The sequence below is a fragment of the Peromyscus eremicus genome, chromosome 7 (genome assembly GCF_949786415.1).
Source record: "Peromyscus eremicus chromosome 7, PerEre_H2_v1, whole genome shotgun sequence".
Lineage (NCBI taxonomy): Eukaryota > Metazoa > Chordata > Mammalia > Rodentia > Cricetidae > Peromyscus > Peromyscus eremicus.
Genome location: NC_081422.1, coordinates 68,048,597 through 68,070,285, shown reverse-complemented (window position 1 = coordinate 68,070,285; position 21,689 = coordinate 68,048,597). Strand labels below are relative to the sequence as shown.

General features: G+C 40.4%; 1 protein-coding gene across 2 annotated transcripts in view; it reads left to right on the top strand.

The window, feature by feature from the left end:
• The window catches only part of Unc13c (unc-13 homolog C), a 412,574-nt gene that overhangs the window by 249,278 nt on the left and 141,607 nt on the right, over positions 1 to 21,689 (top strand). For both annotated transcript variants that reach the window (XM_059268241.1, XM_059268239.1), the window contains 2 exons: positions 8,116 to 8,249; positions 16,737 to 16,822. In XM_059268241.1, coding sequence (XP_059124224.1) covers positions 8,116 to 8,249; positions 16,737 to 16,822 — 220 coding nt within the window. The remainder of the gene's footprint in view (positions 1 to 8,115; positions 8,250 to 16,736; positions 16,823 to 21,689) is intronic.

The following is a 21,689-nucleotide window of genomic DNA, read 5'->3' as shown; positions in this document are numbered from 1 at the left end:
ATGCTTGGTGCAAGTTAATCTATCAAATTACAATGCGCCCTAAAACACAATGGTTTTCAAATGTAGCTTATTTGGCCAGTAATTTGCAAAGAACGGTGTGGTGGAAGCCATCTCTCTCGCTTGTTGGCTTTGGCTGGTGTGACTGGACTGAGGTGAGGTCCAGTCTCTCGTGTGGCATCTTCATGGGACTGGCAAGTGACACCTGTTGGCTGGAACCTGACAATTGCCTACATGACCTCTTCTGGACTGCATGAATGAACTCACAGCAGGATGGCTGGACTATGAGACCAGGGGTTCCTAGAGACATGGCCGTCAGTTTAAGACTTTGGCCTACACACAGATCTGTCTCACCCTTTGCCATATCTATTGGTCACAGCCACCCACATGCATGGGAAGAAAGCATTATTTTCCCCAACGAATGGTTTGTTTGTGAAACCATCATTAACTTTGCCCTGGAGTATAGATAGCTATGTCCCCAAGGAAAGGGAAGAGATTTTGTGAACACCTTTCCCCTCTCTACTTGGCTACAGCATAAAGCCATTTAAATCTTCATTTATTTAAATCAACATTCTACCAAATATTCAACATTTACTTTCTTAAGCTGTTTGGGACATCCCTCAATTAATGCACCTACAGATTTAGTATCTAATAATTTAGTGTCATGAGATAACACCAAATCCTTACATGGACAAAGGGGTAAAGTATCTTAGGCCTCTCCCATACAAGAATGGGTTGTGTTTATGAGGGCTCTACCCTCACAATGTAGTCACCTCCAGAAGGCCCCACTTTTGAAAATATTCATTCATTCATTCATTCATTCGTGCATATTTGAAGGCCACAGGACAACTTTTGGGAGTCAGTTGTCTCCTTCCATGTGAGTCCTGGGGATGGAACTCGGGGTACTAGAGATTTAGCACAACGTAAGGAGAAGTTTGAAACCTCAGGAGTCTTGAAAGTTCTCATCACACCCTCCCAGGCACTTAGGCACAACCCAACATAGAAACACCTTTTCTCCAGGGAGTGCTGTACAGGAAATCTCCATGTCAAACCTAAAAATGGATCCTACATGCATTTGCCATGTATCCATTTCTCTGTGATTATAAGACTGCTGTAGCATGAAGAGTCTTAATAAAATCAAACCCGAGGCCAATTATTGGGGTCAATGCTGGTAGATCAGAGAGACAGAACAAGCCACAGCTATCTCACCTTGCCAATTCCTCAGCTGGTCCTGTTTCCTCAGACTGGAAGCCTCTGTGTCCTCATCCAGAATGAATCTCAGCTGAACTGTGTTTCTCCAAAGCCTGAAAGCTTAACCAGCTGAATTCTTAACCAGGCCAAATGCTGCTAGCCAAATGCTTCTAGTTTCTGGTCCTCATGCCTTATAAACCTTTCTGCTTTCTACCACCACTCCCTGGGATTAAAGGCGTGAGTCACCATGCCTGGCTGTTTCCAATGCGGCCTTGAACTCACAGAGATCCAGAGGGATTTCTGTCTCTGGAATGCTAGGATTAAAGGCGTGTGCTAACATTTTCTAGCCTAAGTATCTTGTGGCTTTTCTGTTCTCTGACCCCAGATAAGTTTATTAAGGTACACAATATTTTGGGGAACACAATACCACCACAGACTGCAAGTCAATTAACAGAGGGGAAAGTATGATGCACAAATGCTGTAGTTAGCTGTCTGTGCTCCCCACTTTCCCAGCTCATGAATAATACACCCAGTGGCTGCTGCAATAGGATTAAAAGGTAGTAGAAGCCAGTTCAATGACTCAGCAGGCTCTGTGTCCGGCACCTTTACCTGCTTATAATCACTGGTATAATAAAGAAATTTAAATTCTTGTCATGCTATAATCTTCTCTAGTTTATTATGCTTGCAAATATCATTCCTTTCGGTGCTAGCTAGTTTTATGTCAACTTGACAAAAGCTAGAGATCTGAGAGGCGGGAACCTCAAATGAAAATCTGCCTCCATGAGATCCAGCTGTAGGCAAGCCTGTAGAGCATTTTCGTAATCAATGATTGGAGTGGGAGAGGCCAGCCCACTGTGGGTGGTGCGACCCCTGGGCTAGTAGTCCTGGGTCCTATAAGAAAGCAGACGAAGCAAGCAGGCGGAGCAAGCAGGCCATGAAGAGCAGCAAGGCGGTAGTCAGTAAGCAATGCTCTCCTCCATGGCCTCTGTATGAGTTTCTGCTTCCAAGTTCCTGTGCTGTTTGAGTTCCTGCCCTGACTGCCTTTAATGACAAAGAGTAAGTGAAGTGAACCTCTGCTCCCCAAGTTGCTTTTGGTCATCATGTTTCATCACAGCAGTAGAAACCCTAAGACATTTATTTTCTTAAAAATTGATACTTTGCTTATTTTTATCTTATATATAAGTGTTTTGCCTGCATATATATCTACCACAAAGGCATTGCCCTAGGAGGCCAAAAGAGGCCAATGGCTCCCTGGCAACAGACATTTGTGAGCCACCCTGTGGGTTCTGGGAATTGAACCTGGGTCCTCTGCAAGAGCAGCCCCAGTCCTCTTAATCACTAAGCCATCTTGGCAGCCCCTGTTTGGTCATTTTGTTGTTCTCAACAACAGTGCTGCACAACTTGAGGATGTCCATGATTGTTCCTAGGGAGTATTAATCTAAAAATAAAGTTTTATAAAAAGATGTAACATTGTAGCATTTAGGCCGTGTCGTCTGTTGGCCACATAAACAGTCAGCAAGTTGTGTTGCTACTTCCTACAACTGGGGTCCGGTGTAAACTTGGAACCTTCTTGGGTATAAAGGTGAAATCAAAGTTTTTTGATGTCATGATGGAATGCAAAATCTAGCAAACGTCTGGCTGACTCTGGCATTCTGCAGAAATTGTATCACACATTTTCTTTTAAATGAGGGCTCTTTTTGTCTGATTAAATTACAAGTTAGTGGTGGACTTTTCCTATGAACATGAAGACAACTTCCTAAGAACAGTGCTATGTAGCTAAATCTGGGTTCCTAGCAATATTTTTAGCTTTTCTGATTGAACAGGCCCACCCCAAGGGCTGTAAAAGCCACTGTATTTCAGTGCACACCCAGGTGATGGTGATGTAGCCACCCAGTGCTCCAGGCTTAGAAAAGCATTGGTCAACGGTAATTCCTAAATGCAGGCTCGTTTCATGACTCAAAATGTTTCTTTAAGATTCCTTGCATGGGATACGACACATAGCTTCCCCAAATATGTCTATTGTGGATGTTAAAATTATCTTTGACACAGATGGGGAGTCAGAATGTTGGCTCTAACTATCCAAGAAGACTAAGGAGCCACTTCTTTGTCTATGGTAAAGGGAAACAGATTTCCTCACAGACTGCTAAGGGCTCCTCAAGTGTACGATTGAGACCCGTCCAGTAAAGGGAGTCCAGGCCTCTTGCTTCATTAAGCATAACTGTCCACCTCTCTCCCATTCATGGGCAGAGCTTAAGTGACTTACCGTATGTCAGGAAAATCCAGGCAACGAGGAGAGCATCCTTGACAGTGGCATCAAAGATTAATAGCAGCAAGAACCTTTGAAGTAGGTAGATCAAAGGTGAAGACGTTGAAAGTGGTCTAAGTAGGAGAGGTGATGAGTACGCCAAAGGCAGAAAGAGAAGTCAAGGGCAACAGGACTGTCTTTCAAAGGAGGCCCTGCTTATGGAGCTTTAAGATAATACAGGGAAAGGCAGCCAGCACCGATGAGAGCTTCTTTAACAATGTACTCAGGACGCTTTCTTTCCAGGTAATGAGTGAGGAAAGAATAAAACAGTGATGGTGGTGGGTCCATGACAGTAACAAGGCTGCTGTTTTCTGGGATTTTCTCTTTCACTGAGAGTATGTTCAATGTCTCTACAATTTTGTTCAAATGACTGCCAAACTTGGAAGAGCAGCTTTTGCTATTGATGCACAACGTACTGCTGCTGCTAGTGTTTTTATGTTCACATCTGTGTGTATGTAAATGTGTAATATACATGATTTGAGTTTTTGGCAATTTTAGCTGTGCTATCAACTTGGAAAAAACCATGTACCATGTTGAGTTTGCATTGTATAGAAATTAACAACCACATTGGTTTAGAAATATCAAACCTGATTCTTTTTCCCCATTTTTACAGGGTAGCATACGATTAACTATGTAAGGTCTTCCCTATGTGGGTTTGATTACAGAAAGTCAAAAATATTCTCTAATGAAAATATACTGATGTTACTGTTTATCAACAGCTCTCAAAATGCCCAATTGTTCTATTTAGAAATACCTTCATCTGCATCTCTGTGGCTGGTACATAAAATACGACTGTTTTCTACCATCTTCAGCATTTTTTAACTATAGGAAGAAAAGTGATGACAGATTCTCTTCAAAACATTAAATTCATAAGGTCTGGTTTTCTAGCTTTTTCTGACCTTTCATGACCCCAGATGAACCTTTGTAAATGATCTCAGGATGACACTGAAGTCACAGTAGATGCTGTCTGTGTGGCTATTTCCAGGACTAAAGTGTGGTAGAGAACAAGGAAAGTGTTCCATCCCGTGGGATCACTAAGCACTGCTGGGCAGCACTGAGAAGTGAGGATAGAATTTGCCTTGAGTTCTACATTGACTTTAATTTTGGCATCCTCTCCTCTGCGGTATTGTCTATGGAAAGTCTCCTTGATTTCACTTGAAATGCAAGAGTCTGGGCTCTAGTCTGTCTCTGAGCTGACCAAGACTGGGCCCTGCACCTCTCTGCTGTGGTTGACCAAGAGACTCAGAGCAGGTTGAAACGCCTCAACAGCTCCTCTCTGTCCATACTTTTCTGCTCCTAGACAGAAGCCCTCACAGGGTATTTTCTTATTTGCTGCATTGGCCACTGTGATGTCCCCAAACCAAAAGCAGAGATTCATGTCATTTTGCTTGAATGTAATTAAGGTGTTGTTAGTCTTTTAAGATTGCCAAGATGAGTAATCTTCACATCATCATAGACACAATTGTGTCATTACAATGACATTATTCTGTTTGGGTGGACAGAGGGAAGTGTCTACAAAGAGCTGGGAGTGGAACCTGGAACCTCCTGGATCTTCTCATAGAGTCCAGATCCCATTTCTTATAACCCTCAAAGCTGCACAGAATTCAATCAGCATTAGTGGGAAAAGTAAATGAAAAGGCCATGGTGAATATGAACAATACAAATTAGTAACTTGTTAGGAATCTTTGGTACAAAAGGTTGTGGAAGTTAAGTGGGAACACCCTAAAACTGGGAGAAGACATCAAATAGAGATGAACTAGCCCTTGACCATGCTTATAACTCTCAAACTGCAGAGGAGTGCTCAATAGCCATGACAGTCAGGAACTCAGAACAGATGCAGGAATTCCACCAATAACTCTGACACCAATAACTGTTTACTGAAAAGATTTACTTAAGATATGAAGCTCAGAATAATTAGCTGGTATTTGTAGTATACAATTGTTGTCATTGTGTCTATAAACCATGTAACTAGGACCTGAAGTTAAGACTAAGAAGAAACAAGGAAGGCTGTACATCTTCATGTTACCTATGTTTTTAAATTTTTAAAGATAAGAACAGGAAGTGGCTATTATGCTAGCCCTCAGTTCCCATATTGATAGGATGTAGACAATAATAAGCCTTGAACATTTGGAAATAGTTGAAGACAATGCAAACTATGAAAACATTGGTTTGAAATTCAGTTCTTTCTATATATAGTAAGTAAATCAGCCAAGATCACTTTGTTTAGACAAAGACTCCAGGGCAAGCAGGGAAGTGGGAAAGCCCCACCCAGAATGACCACACGAAAGGCTCTGTGTTGATGACTGAAGACTAGCAGAGAGACACTTTGGTTGAGAATCCACTAATAAAAATGGATTGCTCCTGTGGCTGATTTTAAGATCATATGTGGCTTTCTCTGCTTCGTCTTGATTTGGGAACAAGGGAAATTTTGCTGAGGTGCTTCAGGCACTGACTAGTCTGGCTCAGTTGCTACAGAAGCTGTGGTTTAGCTGTCTAGAGAGATTGCTGCTGACCATGGGTCAGAATTCTGTTGTATGAGCTTAGTCATTGCATGCTCGATCTTCAAGACTGACAGGTGTTTTATTTTAACTTGATGAGTTGAGAAGATCCCTCTTGTACAGCTTTTAGAGACAGAAAGAGATAATGGACAGAAAGGGAGAGTTGGCATGTCTGCAGAAGAGAAAAGCAAGAAGGCTGTTTCCACAGATGTCAAGACTATCAGAGGTTGCCTTGGAGATTGAAGGACACTCAATCTTCTCATCTTCAAGTCCAGTCTAAATGTAGACCCAGATAAATGCTCTCCTTTTTCCTAGCCAATAAACTGCTCACCTTGGTCTTGACAGGGATCTTAGATGCCTGAGTGTCTGAAACTTCCTGTCCTATTTCTTAGCCAATTACAGAGTTCCTATTTTTAACCTGCAAAGTGCTGGAACTAAGATTTCTTTATCTCAGAAGTTTGCAGAGTTAAACAACCACCTTAGCATGAGGGGAGGTTGCAAACACATTATAAAACAGCTATATAGTGAATGATTTTATATTTTCTCTTCCTATGTTTTTATTGCATATAGAAGCTTATTTCTTTTTAAATATCCAGGTTTACTTCTCTATCATTTTATTCCTTTCTCTGTCCAGGTCTTTCAGAGTCTCAGCATAGATATAACTTGTTACCAAAGCCTTTCATGGTTGCTTAACTGTCTTAAACTACAGTCATGTCAGCCACCATTCTTTTACAGGACTCACCCACGCATGCACACACATAAGTACACAAATCCTGTGTGTTGTGGACACATCAGCTTTGTCTTACCTTATGAGTCATGTCCACAAGTTCCAGAACCATTCACCTGATTTCTAGTCTTCCTTCCTGTTGCCAAACTAAATGCACTGTTGGGCTGTGTTTTCACTTAAGTGAAAATGGTAATGAGGGGATGATTCATTGAAACATAGCTAAGTTATATGTCTTGGTAAACATTCAAAAATAAACACACACAGCCATTTAGCACAGGATGACTGAACTTCTGGTCTCAACAGAAGACATGATGACAAGGTACAGAATAGACTGAACCATGTCACATCTAGTACACAATTTACATCAGTGTTCTTGAGCCACAAACTGAGGTTTCCAGATAACTCTGAACATAGCAAAATGATTTAGAAAAAGTAGTCGTAGATGACATGTATCTTACTTGTTTGTACTCTTGAGTGGAAATTATGTCTCCCTTTACATTTTTTGTCTAAATTTTAGCAACTAAATGTAAAATAAGCACTCTAAGTAGGGTATTCAGTAAAATAAATAATAAGGATCATTTACCTGCATGTTGGAAAGAATTTTATATATTGTAAATGAAATTTATACATAAGACATTTACCATTGTTATCATACTCCCTAACCTTAAAGTGAGTTCAGACCATTCCAGGCCATGTTCTGCCTTCCAGAGCTGATCCTTAAAGAATTCAGACAGTGTGGAGAACTGAGAAGAAACTAAGATGCTTTAAATAAAAGAAAAAGGTAGATTTACAAACATGAAGTTTATCTGATAAAGTTATAGGCAGGGTCAGGGTTACAGATGAAACATGTACCAGGTGTTACTTGTAGAGTTTTCCATGGTTGGTTTTGTAACCAGCTTTGAGTTTTAAACCTATTACCATCATGATTTTGGACAAAATATTTATGCTTGATAAATATCCGCCTGTTCCCCCCCTAACACACACACACACACACACACACACACACACACACACACACACACACACACACCCCTTAATACACATAAGCTTGGATCTCTGTGGAAGAAGCCACATTAAAGGAATAGTTTCCAGAATGATTCCTAAGGTTGTAGGCTTGTAGCATTCAGAGGGAGGAGTGTCCTACATTCCAGAGCCAAATGAAAGGCTGATGGAAGCTAACCCTAAACAAATGTGAGATTAGGGTGAGGAGGCTGGCTGCTGACTCTATCCTACTCAATGAAGACAGGAAGCCTGGACTCAATAGCTTGTTCTTTCCATAATCTACACGTGTTTTCAGAATTGCTTCTCTGCTCCTCTGGTGAATAGGGCAGCCAGCACATGCCACTGAAGCCCTCCCACTGATCTTCTCTTTTGCCTATTGCTTGCCATGTGAACAGAGTAAGAAGCAGGATGTTCCTCGGGAAGACCAGGGACCGACCACCAAGAACCTGGACTTCTGGCCACAGCTGATTACTCTGATGGTCACTATTATCGATGAGGATAAGACTGCCTACACCCCTGTCCTCAATCAGTAAGTACACTGGCTGTAGAAGTCGGCAGACTTCATTCTAACATTAAAAATGCATTGCCTAAATTTATGTGCTACTTATATTCTAATGACAGTGAAGATTTTTTAAAAACTTAAACCATAGAAATGATTTTATTTTACTTTTTCAGTAAATGCAAATTCAGTGATAATAAACATCTTTTTCATTTAAATTTCAAAGAATATAGTTGTCTGGCTGTGGAGTCAAATATTTCCCAGGATTTGCTTTTTGTTTAATGCAGAAGCTTTTCTCTTTTTTTTAACCATCTTAACAATAACACAGATCCAGACTTACTGTGAAAAACTGGGTTATTATTTTTTATTGCCTTTGCTGACCAACACAGTCTGAATCATAATTTATGTTTAATTCGATTATAATTGCAAGTACAAGAAAAATAAAGCATTCCAGTTTCAGCCTTTTTTGCCTCTTAACTATCCATTTTTATAAATTTTATTTTTAAATGGCTATTTGGTTTTATTTTATGTGTATGAGAGTTTTTGCCTGCATGTCTGTATGTGCATCATGTGCATGCAGTGCCCATTGAGGCCAGAAGAGGGCATCAGATCCCCTGGAAGTGGAGTTAATAGATGGTTGGAGGCCACTGTGTGGGTGCTGGGAACTAAACCCAGTTTCACTGAAAGAGCAGCAACTGCTCTTAGCTGCTGAGCCATCTCTCCATGCCCCTGTTCATTTAATGGTTTTAGCCCACTGTACCCAATTAGAAATGTGGCCTCATCCACTAGAGCTTGAAAACACAATGGGCATATTCCTAAAGAAAACTAAGTCTCCCTCCCCAACCTGCTATCAACTGCAATAGTTCCTCAGCTAGGGATGGGGCCTTGGGAGCTCTTCCCTACTCCGTGCTGGAATTTTTAACTGCTTTGCTCTCATGCAGGCCTGTGCAGGTAGCCTCTGCTGCTGTGAGTTCATGTGCCACAGCCATGGCATGTCAACAAGATGGCATTTCAAAGTGTCCCTGCACATGCTCTGGCTCTTACCATCCCTCTGGTCCCTCTTCCATGATCCCTTAGCCTTGGTGCTTGTGGTTGGTATAGATGTTCATCTCCAGCTAAGCGCTCATGGTGACATTCTCTGCACTTGGACAGTAACACATCTCTGCACTAACCACTACCCTGCAGCAAGAAGCTTCTCTGGCCAAGGTTGGGGACAGCACAAGTCTATGGATAGAAACACAAACATCTAGAAGGCAGTTGGCAACATGACCATGTAGACAAATAACAGTAGGTTCTCCGCTAGGGTTCTAACCATGTTTATAATATCAGGCATGAAATCCCTCTTGTGGAGTAGACCTCAAATCCAATCAAGAGAGTCTTGCCACTGTTTCATTAGTGGACACTTCCTGCCTGGAAGGTCTGTATTATAGCACTCAGAGTCCAGTGCTGGATATGTCCATCGATGTTTTAGTTCTCCCCTAGCAGCCTGTACAGTATCTCCCAACACTGGGAAAATTAGCCAGCAGGAAGGGTTTCCCGGTCAGCTCAACATTTATTTCTTTGTGTTCTGCCACTAAAGTGTGTGATGTCTTCAATAACAGGGTCTTGCCATCTATTAATTATTCATCTCTCTCATGCCTCGGATGCCTCCTATTTCTGAACAAAGCAACCTGATCTTTTATGTGTAATAGCCAGAGTGTCTGCTCTCCTTTTACACTGTTTCCTCTGTGTTCTCCAAACCTGGTCCTTGTTCTCATCTTTTTTTCTTCCTAATGCCAGAAGATAATGAAAATTTCCAACTGTTGAGAATTGGCTTCTTCATTCTCTTCTGTTAGAATGCCAGTCTCATAGCCATAACTAGTCCTTATCTCGGCTCTCAATGTGGGTCCTCCATTTAGCTCCCGTGCCACTTAGGGTTTTTTTGTTTTGTTTTGTTAATTTGATACATGCTAGAGTCATCTGGGAAGAAGGAACCTTCTTCCAGTTGAGAAAATGCCTCCATCAGGTTGGCCTGTAGGCAAGTCTCCAGGCTTTTTATTGATTAATTATTGCTGTGAGAGGACCCAGGTCACTGTGGGTGTACCTACCCTGAGCAGGTGGTCCTCAGTTATACAAGAAAGCAGGCTGAGCCGGCCAGGGAAAGCAAGGTAGGGAACAGCATTCATTCTGCCATGGCTTCTGCTTGAGTTCCTGCCTCAGCTTCCCTCAGTGATGAGCTATGATCCTGACATGTCAGCCCAGTAAACCCTTTCCTCCCTAAGCTGATTTTGGTCATGGTATTTTATCAGAGCAATACAAAGCAAGCAGGGAAACACACACACACACACACACACACACACACACACACACACACATGCACACACACACACACACACACACACACACACACACACACACACACAGGTCAGAGTGTATGTACAGTAAAAATGTAATTTAGTTTTGTTCTGCATGAAGACTGTATTCAATATCAGAAATGAATAAATTTTAAAACATTCACTATATATACATATATATATATATATATATATATATGCATGCTGTATGTTCCTTTAATTTTTTTCAGAGTGAGGGATGACCCAGTATATTCCTTTCAAATCATATATTCTAAAAGACTCCATTTGCTGTAGTGGGAAAGCCTGAGTGTAAGCTGCTTTCATCCAGAATTGACTTGTTCCGTTTTGAGAATAGTGTTCAGTGTGTTACAGCTTCTGGCTTCTGTGTTCACACGTGGCTTTGCTAAATTACTGTTTACATTTAAAAACCGTGATGAACATGGTCGTGATATTAAGAAGTACAAATAACTACGCAATAGAACATGTCTCCATCACTTCAATTTAATAATCATTAAATTTTGTTACATTTTTTGCTTATATGCTCTTGAGTTTTCATTTTCCGGCTGAATCACCTTCAGCTAATCTCAGACATGAAGCAATTTCATTTTTCTGTGTGTCAATACCCACCTCTAGAAGTCATGGTCGTTTTGGGACCACCAAAGTAGAGCATCGCAGCCAGGAACAGCAGCATCAGCACCCAAGTCTTGCAGAAACCCTATCCTGTAGTCAACTGCTCCTGATTATCTTATACAATGCCCTTTTGGCGGTGGGGGGTGGGGGTGGGGGAGTAGGGGGGAGGGTAGTATGGTTTGTTACAGTCAGGAGTCAAGTTAGGTCCATACATTATATATGGTCATTATAGGTCATTGTGTCTTTGATTCTGGTTAAGGGTTATTTTTGTTCTCTTTCACTTACATTATGGAGAAAACTACATGTCTCTCAGATGCCAGCTGGTGCTAAAACTTCAGCTTGCATGTGTACTGCCAGTTACACAGAGCATGGCCTGCTCCTTCTTAATGAGCATAGTTTTCTTCAGACACACTTCCTACCTCGCAGCAGAACTCCAAACTTAATGTGTTCTAATTTTATCTGCTATGACTAATGAATCCAAATTATCAAATTTGGCAGATTATGTTTTCCTGATTCCACTAAGATATTTGTGAGATAATAAATTGGTTTGTTAAATTGTTGTGCCTCCTAAGACTCAAGGTTTAAAACATTTATGCTCTGTATTAATTGCTACAAATTAAAAAGAGGAGGCAGACTGTAATGGAGGAATGGATTGCTTCCTTCATTAAACAGCCCTATTATAAATTATAAATTAAGTTAAACTGAGGCTTCACTGAAAATGCAGAAGAAGTGTCCTTAACATGAGTGAATTTAATTTGTATATAGGAATCTTCAGGTTAGGCTAAGAAGAGTCACTTAAATACACATATATACATATGTATACATATATACATACATATAATTATGGACTATCAATATTTGATGTACCATATAAGTGTATATTTAAGTTTTAAATATATACGTAATAACTTCTACATAGTAAGGTTAGTGTTCTGGGTTCATTTCAGTTGCTTTGATAAAATACCCTGACAGTAAGCAGCTGAGTGAAGAAAAGGATTTGTTTCCCCTTAAAATTTCAAGTTATCGTCCCTGATAGTCATGAAGTCAGGATGGCTGAACTTCGAAGGCTGGTCACATCACATCCACAGCCAGGAGCAGAGAGAAGTGAATGTGTGTGTACTTGCTTGCTTGCTTGTTTGTGCTCAGATGGATTTCTGTACTGTAATTAAACAGTTCAGGACCCCCTATCTAGGAGATGGTGCTTCCCATTTTTGACTGGGTCTTTCCAGTTAAAACAGTCACTCATGGACCTGCCTAAAGGCCAACCCCATGTAGACGGTCCCTCACTGAGACTCTCCTCCAAAGTAATATTAGCTTGATTCAAGCCAATTATTAGTGCCAATCCTCTTTCTTTCAGTCCTGTTTCTGTTACAGTTTGGGAACTATTTCTAATTAGCATGTGAATGGTTGGTATGTCATCTGGGAGTTCTGAAATCTTAAAATCTGTTTACTCCTGAGTACATAAAAATTTCCTCTGCAATCCAGTTTACTGCCATTAATTTTATTATCATCTTATTTTTCCTGAAGACCAAAATGAATCAAATATAAAAATAACTTCAATTCACTTCCTGTGATAACTGTTTTACCAATTAAAAATCAATAGATAATAATATTTTCCTTTATGTCTCATTTATGGCTAGGATTGTACTACCATCAGCAGCAAATGCTTGTTGACTGCCCATGATGAGCAAATGAGCTTACGAAACCTTTAGGTAAAAAAAATCTCACTGAACCCTCACAATGGCCCTGCCCTGGAGGAGCTCACATGTTACAACGTTGTTATCACCCCCATTTGAAAAACGAGGCAATGAGTTTAAAGGAACCAGTAATTACTCTACTGGATAAATTAGTTAAGCAGCAGAGGAAAACTAAAATCTCTGTCTTTTGGGTCACGCTGAGATTTAGCCACAGGATTTAACTGCTATTATTTGACAGAGGAAATAAGCCAGAAATACATTAAACTGGAAATGTGTAGATTCCATCACTATCGCAAACTAAAGACAGAAATAATCAACTGCAGAGTGTGTTGGAAGAAAAAGTTCTGCCTTTTAAATATTATTCCTCAGTTCTGGAAATTCAGGTTGAGTTCAAAATTCGAAAATTTGGTGCCAAAGCAAGATATTTCCAAAGTCTATGAAGAAAACAACACAGAAAGAAGTATCATGGGCTTGTGATTGCTTTATGACCTCTAAAAAATTTGAAACTGAGGCTCCTGGAGAGATGGCTCAGAGGTTAAGAGTACTTGCTGCTTTTCTAGAGGACCCAAGTTAAGTTCCCAGCATCCACATCTGGAGGTTCCTAACTGCCTGTAACTCCAGCTTAGGCAATTTGATGCCCTCTTCTGGCCTTATGGGGAACTACACTCATGTATACCTATCAGTACAGAAACAAATACACATAATTAAAAATAGTAAAAACAAATCTTTAGGACTAAAATTGAAACTTAAAAATTTATTCAAGAGAACAAAGCCATTGACAAAACCTATGAGGAAAGTGAAGCAGCTCTTCTTGGGAAAAATGGTTTACATTTTCTATCTGTTATATTTTGCTTATAATTATGCATTTTTCTTCCTTTAAGATAGGGAAATGCAACAAAATCATTTTGGAAACTGTAAGCTTGAACTTATCACAGGCTACACTTTTGCTCTTAAGGTTTCTTAAGGTATATCCCAGGAAATTTGCATGTGTAGACGTGGCAGTACTTGGTGGTAGAGAGATGGTAGGGGGAGTGGTATAGGAAGACTATGTCTCTTTCTTCTGTTCTTCTGAGTTCTCCTCTGGGGTCCCTGCAAGGGGATAGGTTAACATGACAGAAGTGTATCAATTATAGTTACTGTGCATGTTATAGTACATGGGAGAATTCCCAGGGAAGGACTGTACAGTGGTTAGACCTGGATGTCTCCATGGTAGAGATGAAGAACAGAGTCATGGAGGGTGCCAGAGCAATAGTTGCAAAGTGAGAGCATCGTTGACTGGGAGGGACAGAAAGACTTCTTCTTGGCTTGTGTGTCTACCGAGAAATGAGTGTCCCTTCTCTGAGTGTAGGGATGGCACCTCTCACCTGTCCCACGAGGGCTTTCCAACCGATTCCCAGAGCAGAGAAAGTCCTTCTTACATGTGACATTTCCCAAATTGTATTCACTTAAAATATTTGATACAATAATGGAAGAGATAGCTTCATACTTACTGCTCTTCTAGAGAAGCTGGGTTCTATTCTCAGCACCCATTTCACAACTGCCTGGGACTCCAGATCCAGGGAACTCGACACCCCTTTGAGAGTCAACACACTGTCTCACACAGAATGCATGTACACTCACATACACACACATACACACTTACAAGCATACACACACATGTATTGAAAAAGTATTCAATATAGCAAGGTATCATATTTAGGTATAGCATGTCGCAAATCCAAGAGAAATGTTTTGTAATTCTAGACAAAAATTGAGAAAGCGATGGTGTTATTCACAGTAGTGTTGAAGCCTAAAGGTAATATCATGAAATGATGCTAGATAAATTAAAGCCTGTGTCAAGAGGAAATCATGGAATTACACATTTCAGACATTACCACTAGCAATTCTGTCTTCTCTCCTTAATATCTGCTTATTATTCCAGTGGATCATGTAATGTGAGGGTGGTGGAGCCAGTAGGCAGGAGTCCAGGGTGCAGAGCAGAGAAAGGTACAGTGTGGCAGCTCAGGTGCCTGCCTTGTGTAAGAAGCGAAGCCCTTTAGAGAAACAGTCAGGACACATGCTTACAATTCATTATAGCTTGTAGTCTGAAACAACATATTTCACCATCATTTTAATTTAAATGTCTTGGAATGTTGATAGAGTATGCATTTCTTTTCCTGTATTGTTAGGGTTTTTTTCTGTGTCTTTTTTTTCTTAAGGTATATTTTGTCTTTAATTATGAGAGTGTACATGTGAGTGCAGAAGCCTGAAGAGGGTGTTACATTTGCTGGAGCTGGAGATACAGGTGGTTGGGAGCCACCGGGTTTAGGAACTTTAGCTGAACGAACTCTGGTCCTCAAGAGCAATGGTTGCTCTTAACTGCTGAGCCTTCTTTCCAGCCTTGGTTTGTTTGGTTTGGTTTTTGGGTTTTCCGGGGTTTTTTCTTTTTAAATTATTTGCTCATCAAGTAATTGAATCATCTGACTCAGACCACTTCTTTTCATATTGCTAATGCCAGCTTATTTATTTTTTAGACTGTGTGTATTTTTCCAGTGTGGCTCTATCTTAACTGGCAATTTCATTTGCACTGGAATTTGCCAGGTTGAAGATTCAACAGTGTCTATCGGCTCCCTTAAGCCAATTTTTTAAAGAATGGAACTAAGCTGGTTCACATTGTTTTAACTCCAGCTCCTAGGGATCTAGCATCATCTTCTGGCCTCTGTGGACACCTGTACACACATGTACATACACAGAGATACATAATTAAAAATAAAAATAAATCTTTAAAATCTATGGAATTCGGTTTTTTATTGGAGATGCTTGAAGTGATGTATATGAGAAATATTAATTCATAGTTTTATTTTTGTCCTTTTTTGTTCAGGCATTATGACCTGATATTCTCTTACTTAAGTTCTGATTCAAAACAATGAAAATAAATTAAATATAATTATCCATTTTCTCCCCCCTAAAACACTCATTATCCATTTATAGTTTTGCTTCTGCCTATTTGCAGCATAAAAATTAACACAAACTGAGTGGTATCAGCATCTGTGCACAAATGAAAGCTTTTAAAATAATTTGTCTATGATTATTTTTATATTGATAAAATATATTGAAGGCTGAGGACTAGTTGTGTGTGTGTGTGTGTGTGTGTGTGTGTGTTGATTTTTTATTATGAGTTCTAAGTTTAAAATTTGGTAAATAAACCTATAAATGTTTGTGTTAAAATCTGAGCGGATATTATGAGACAAGTTGATGTGTGTTTTTCAGTCAGGGGTATTGATGAAGGATACTGTTCTTTGTGTTGAAAGTGTAACTAGAATAATTGCCCATGTGTTGTCTTAGTCTAGGTCTTAGCAGAATCATATGTACTTAGGTAATGCTTCCTAGATTCAACAAGATTAAGTTACAGGGTTAATCTTTCTAGATTTGGATTAAAAAACAAATCTATATGCTTTGATATATCTGTGTATCTACATGTACATCGTGTGTGTGTGTGGTGGGTCTCTCTAGTATTATGTGGTGTCTGTTGTTTGGGTCCATTTGATCTACCCTCAAGATGGATGCTTAGAAGACATTATTTGGTAAGACAGATGGAACTGTCCTGACCCAAACACATCACAGAGACATCCCAGGGAATCCCTGGGCTCTGCCTCTTTGGTGCCAATAAAGTAATATCTATTTCACCACTCAGTGTTCTTTTCAGCTTATACTACCTCAGCTTATTAAAGTCAGTAGAAAGAAATTGCATAAATGAAAGTATACATGAGTGTATATGAGCCATGTAATGACAACTGTGGTTATGGGTGAAATGAGGCGTTTGGGTTTTCAGGGATATTATTATTTTTGATACACTAGTATGATGTGTTTTGTTTTAGGTTTCCTCAAGAACTAAACATGGGAAAGATAAGTGCAGAAATCATGTGGTCTCTCTTTGCCCTCGATATGAAATATGCTCTAGAGGGTAAGTCCAAACATTCATCTCTATTTTCTAAAATAAGTATAAAGTAAAATACGGATTATTGTGTTTAGCTTCATTATAAAGCAGACTACCAAAAGGTAGAAGACGAAGGTCACAAAGTATTTAAAAGTTCTGAAGAACACGTTTGGCACCAGACAGCCCAGGTTGCAATGTAATGGTATGCGTTCCACCTGTAGAGATGTGCAGAGGCAGAAATGGTCTGTGGAAATTTTTCCCCAAAAGTGACCACACCTGAGGATGGGAAAACAGTATCATTCCAGCTATTTGTCTCCGTAGACTTGAACACAGTCCCTATAGCTGGATGTGGTTAAAGTGTGGCCAGCACTCACACAGAGTCAACAGGAAGCCTTTTCACGGTGAGCCCCACTCACAGCAAGAGCAAATCAAACAGTGGAGAGTCAGAGAGACACAGCCTTAGGTTAACTATGTCTACAAAGGTTGTTTGAGCATCCATCTACACATAAAGGTCATGATAGGCCCATCAACCAGACAGCCATGTTGAACACGAAGCCTAGTAGAAACCTTCTTAAGACATAGGAGGCAGGTGTGTAGTGAGCCTGAGCTGGGACACAGTGATTTCCATCCCAGTCAGTGCGAGGTGGCACAAAAGGACATTAGCCACAGTCCCTTTCTTGGGCAAGACTGTGGAAGAGAGTTACAAGCACTGCTGTAACTGCTATGGAGAGGACAGAGCGATCGCCATGTCAGCCTGGGGATGACTCTTCTCAATCAGACTTGAGGTGTAGACACCACAACTTTCAAGGAGCTGTCGGTAAGGAGCATTTCCTTCACAAAGACCTGAATAAGAAAGAGGAACAAAAATTCCTGAGGTAAAGGAGAAAACAGAAATAGAATCAACATAAGATACATTTGAGAAAAGAAAAGTCAGCGCCTAGCAGGAGGTAAGTTTGGAGAGATTGGTGGAGATGGGTTTCCAGGGCCCAGAGGGCCATGCAAGGGACTTGACTGCACTAAGAGGAATGGCAAGAGCTTGTCTTATTCGGATGTACAGCTTAGGAAAGTATTCAACTGTTTTGTAAGACTGACTGATATGGTAGGAGCAACTCAGAGTCCATGCTCCTTGAACCTCTGCTTTTCAGCTTTGCTAAAACGTAAATGTGATGCCTTTAAAAAGAATACTCAGATTTGACCAATGAGATGCACGGTGGCTTATAATTTGGTTTTCTGGTCAATTGGGACCTTCCACCCACAACCAGAAAGCTTTATCTAATCTTTAAAATCATGCCAGTGCTGCTCACAGGTATAGACTCCTTAGTATGAATGAGTTCTTTGTTTTCCAACATACTATGACCCATCCAGTTCCCTCATCCTCCAGTCACATGCTTTCCAACCCTCTGACTTGACTCTTGGTGGTCTGAAAACACTCGTAAAAATAACACAGCAACCAGCAGTTTACTAAGCAACTAAAACTCCCCAGGCAGCCTCTACTTCCATGAGCCTAATTCTTGCACCCTCCAGCCTTCCTTGAGCTCCCTTTGGACATCTAAATGTTAGAGTCAGCAGTAGAATTTTCAGTCCCTTCTGTCCAAACCTGCAGCTGTTTCTCCATACTTTCTGTTGTAGATCTTGGCACAGCATTAATCTAATGACCTAAGCCAATCAAGTAAGGTCAGCACTGATCCTTCATGTCCTCATCATGACCAAAGCTCATTCTCCATTATGGCTGCTCTCATGTCCCAGCTTCTCATCCTACTAGCCTTCTCATACAACTGTGCAAGATGCTTCTAGTGTTAAACCTCAGATGAGACTTCCTATAACTCAGTAGTATATTTATATGGTCTATAATGAACTATGGAAATTACTCAATAACTTCTTAAGGACATCTTAATTTAATGGTGTAATAGAAATAGTATGAAGAACATACCTATCTTGGAGGCATGCTGATAATTTTGTTTACCTGTCCTTACCTGTGCAACCAGAGGATCACATTGGCTCAAAGAAATGGGTAGTGGGGAAAAGTGGTTCCAACTGCACTTTAGAGGAATTGATGAGTTAGGTCCATTTCAAGGTGACATTGACTGCCAGTGTGTCCCCATGTGTGCTAGTATAAAGACTTGCTGAAATACATTTGGTTAATTAACCTTATTACATATCCTTCATTATCAGCTTGACAAACCCTAGAGTCAGCTGAAAGAAGAAGCCTCTGATGAGGAATTATCTGCATCAAACTGACCTGTGAGCATGTCTGTGGAGGATTGTCTCAATCACAAATTGAAGTAGGAGGACCTAGCCCACTGTGGGAGGCACTATCTCTAGGCCAGTGCTTCAAGAAAACTAGCTGAGTATGAGCCTGTGAATGAGCTAGCAAGCAGTGTTCCTTCTTGGTTTCTACTTTCAAGATGCTGCCATGACTTCCCTCAGTGATGGACTGTTCTGTGGAAGCGTAAGCCAGATAAATAATTTCCTCCTCTCAGTTGCTTTCCATCAGTGTTTTACCACAACAGAAAGGAAATCAGAGCAATTATCTTTACTTAAAAAGAAGTACCAATCCAGGTGTAGTGACCCACTCCTTTAATCCCAACACTCAGGATGCAGAAGCAGATGGATCTTTGTGAGTTCAAGGCCATCCTGGTCTACATAGTGAGTTCTAGGACAGCCAGGGCTATGTAGTGAGAACCCATCTCAATAAAACAAAAAAATGCCAGATTTAGACAATATAATTAGTAAATATAATATGTATCCAAAAATATAAAACCTTATCTTTGAAATAGTTAAATTAGAAATGCTACAAGTAAAACTTTCTTTAGCTTTGATTAGAAACTTATTAATCATAGGTTTATAATTTCATACTCAGTCCAAAAGAAGTAACCCTAAATTCTGAGATTCTATCATCAAAATGTAGCCCAAGATCAATCAATCAATTAATATTTTATGATTTTCATAGCCAGTGGGAATAAGAATCTTCTGAGCAAGAATTTTTGTTAATTTGACTTTCAAAAAATAGATATAGTTCACCTATCATATAATCTACCCACTTAGCGTATATATAATTGAGTAGTTCCTGCTATTTTACATTTGCAAACATTTTCAGGAAGGCACATGTAGTAACATAGGGGAATAATTTGGATTATATATCTTCTATCATATGACAGGGCTTTATGTTGTATTCAGAAAACCTCAGTAGAAACTAGTATATGCATTTGTGTGAGAGAAGTTGTAAAAAGGACAACCTTGTACAAAGAACCCTAAGGACAAAGCCAGAGTCCTTCATCATTGCAGCTGAGCACCTGAGGGAGGCAATGAAAGATTGGAGAGTCGAGGCACAAAATGCTGAAAGCTTAATCACTTCCTAGTGTATGAGTTTGAGCAATTAGCACACAAACTCTAAACACTGACTTCTTTTTCTAGGAAATGCTTGGTAATAATAGGTTAGCAGCTGCTGTAAAGATAAAATAACTATTTGTGTGTGTGTGTGTGTGTGTGTGTGTGTGTGTGTGTGTGTGTGTGTACCACATGCATATGAGGGGTGTCCCAAGAGGCCAAAAGAGGGCATCAGATTCCCAGTAGCTGGAGTTACAAGTAGCTTTGAGCTGCCCATTATATGTGCTGGGAACTGAACCCAAGTCCTCTGGAAGAGCAACAGATGTTGAACCCTCTCTCCAGCCTTAAAATGAGTTTTTAAATACCTTGCAAGCTTACAACCATGGTGCTTATGGAAGGAGAATATTTCAGTCATCATACAAGGGATGAAAGACTCCCCAGAATTTCCCAGGGTCTGTCAGGAGTCAGTTACAGTGGAGGATGTTACAGATCTATAACAATCTGGCACTCTCTCTCCCCTTTTCCCATTTCAACCTAATAAGTGTCTTCAAGAAACATCTCTGTCTCCTTCTTACTTTGCATGAATAACAATTACTAGAGAAAACCGAGGACCAAGAGCATCTCAAGAATTCAAGGTGTATACTTAAAGACAGTTCCCCAGGCAGGCTCTTTTGCATGTTGTTATTCTGCCTGCTTGCCTCATAAAACATTGTTAAAATTAATTGACTGTGGAGCACTGCTTCAAGCCACTGACCTAGACAGGCTGTGTTGTTCTTACATAATTTGCCTTGTGGTCAAAGTGTCTGAGTATGACTCGTGAGCGGCTCAGATGGCATCTGGTCGACAAAACAGAGCTGGCTAGGACCTAAGGACTGGATGCTTTGGGGAACAGCTTTTTGTCCTTACTACATGAACTCATCCGCTTCTAATTAAAAGATAAAACAACTTTATTCCCGTCTTTGCTCAGCCTGTTTGAGGCAATGCATTTTGTGTTCACGGTTGGCATAAATCACCTTTCAAACTCAATATGCAATAATGATGTAATTGATGCAGATGTAATACTTGTTGAGTGGAGCCTTGTTGTCAGAAGACTCTTATTGTCCTGACAAAACACTAGACTTCAGCAACATGAGAGAAGAATGGTTTATCTTGACCAAAGGATTCAGGCCATCATGGCGGGTAAGCATGACAGAGCAGAGTTCTCACATCATGACTTCCAGGAAGCAGAGAGAGAGAATGAGGAGTTGGTCTTGCCTGTTGCTTAATACTCCCTGAAGAAACCCTCAGGAGCACAACCAGAGGTGTACCTCCCTAATCCCTGCCTCTGTTTCAATCTAGTCAGCCAAGGTTAAGCTTCTCATGAAAACACGAGGTAAAAAATACAGGAAGAGAAAGGTGTTCGGATCGGATGTCTGACCTCGTGCTGGAATGCAGTTGGTCTGCAGAGTTCCTTCCAAATATCTTCGGAGACAGCAGTCAGGCCAAGTTTGAATCTGGGGTGCTACTACTCTCTGTTGGGGGCATTTTGTTAAATGCACCAAACCTCAGTTTCCACCTTTGCATACTG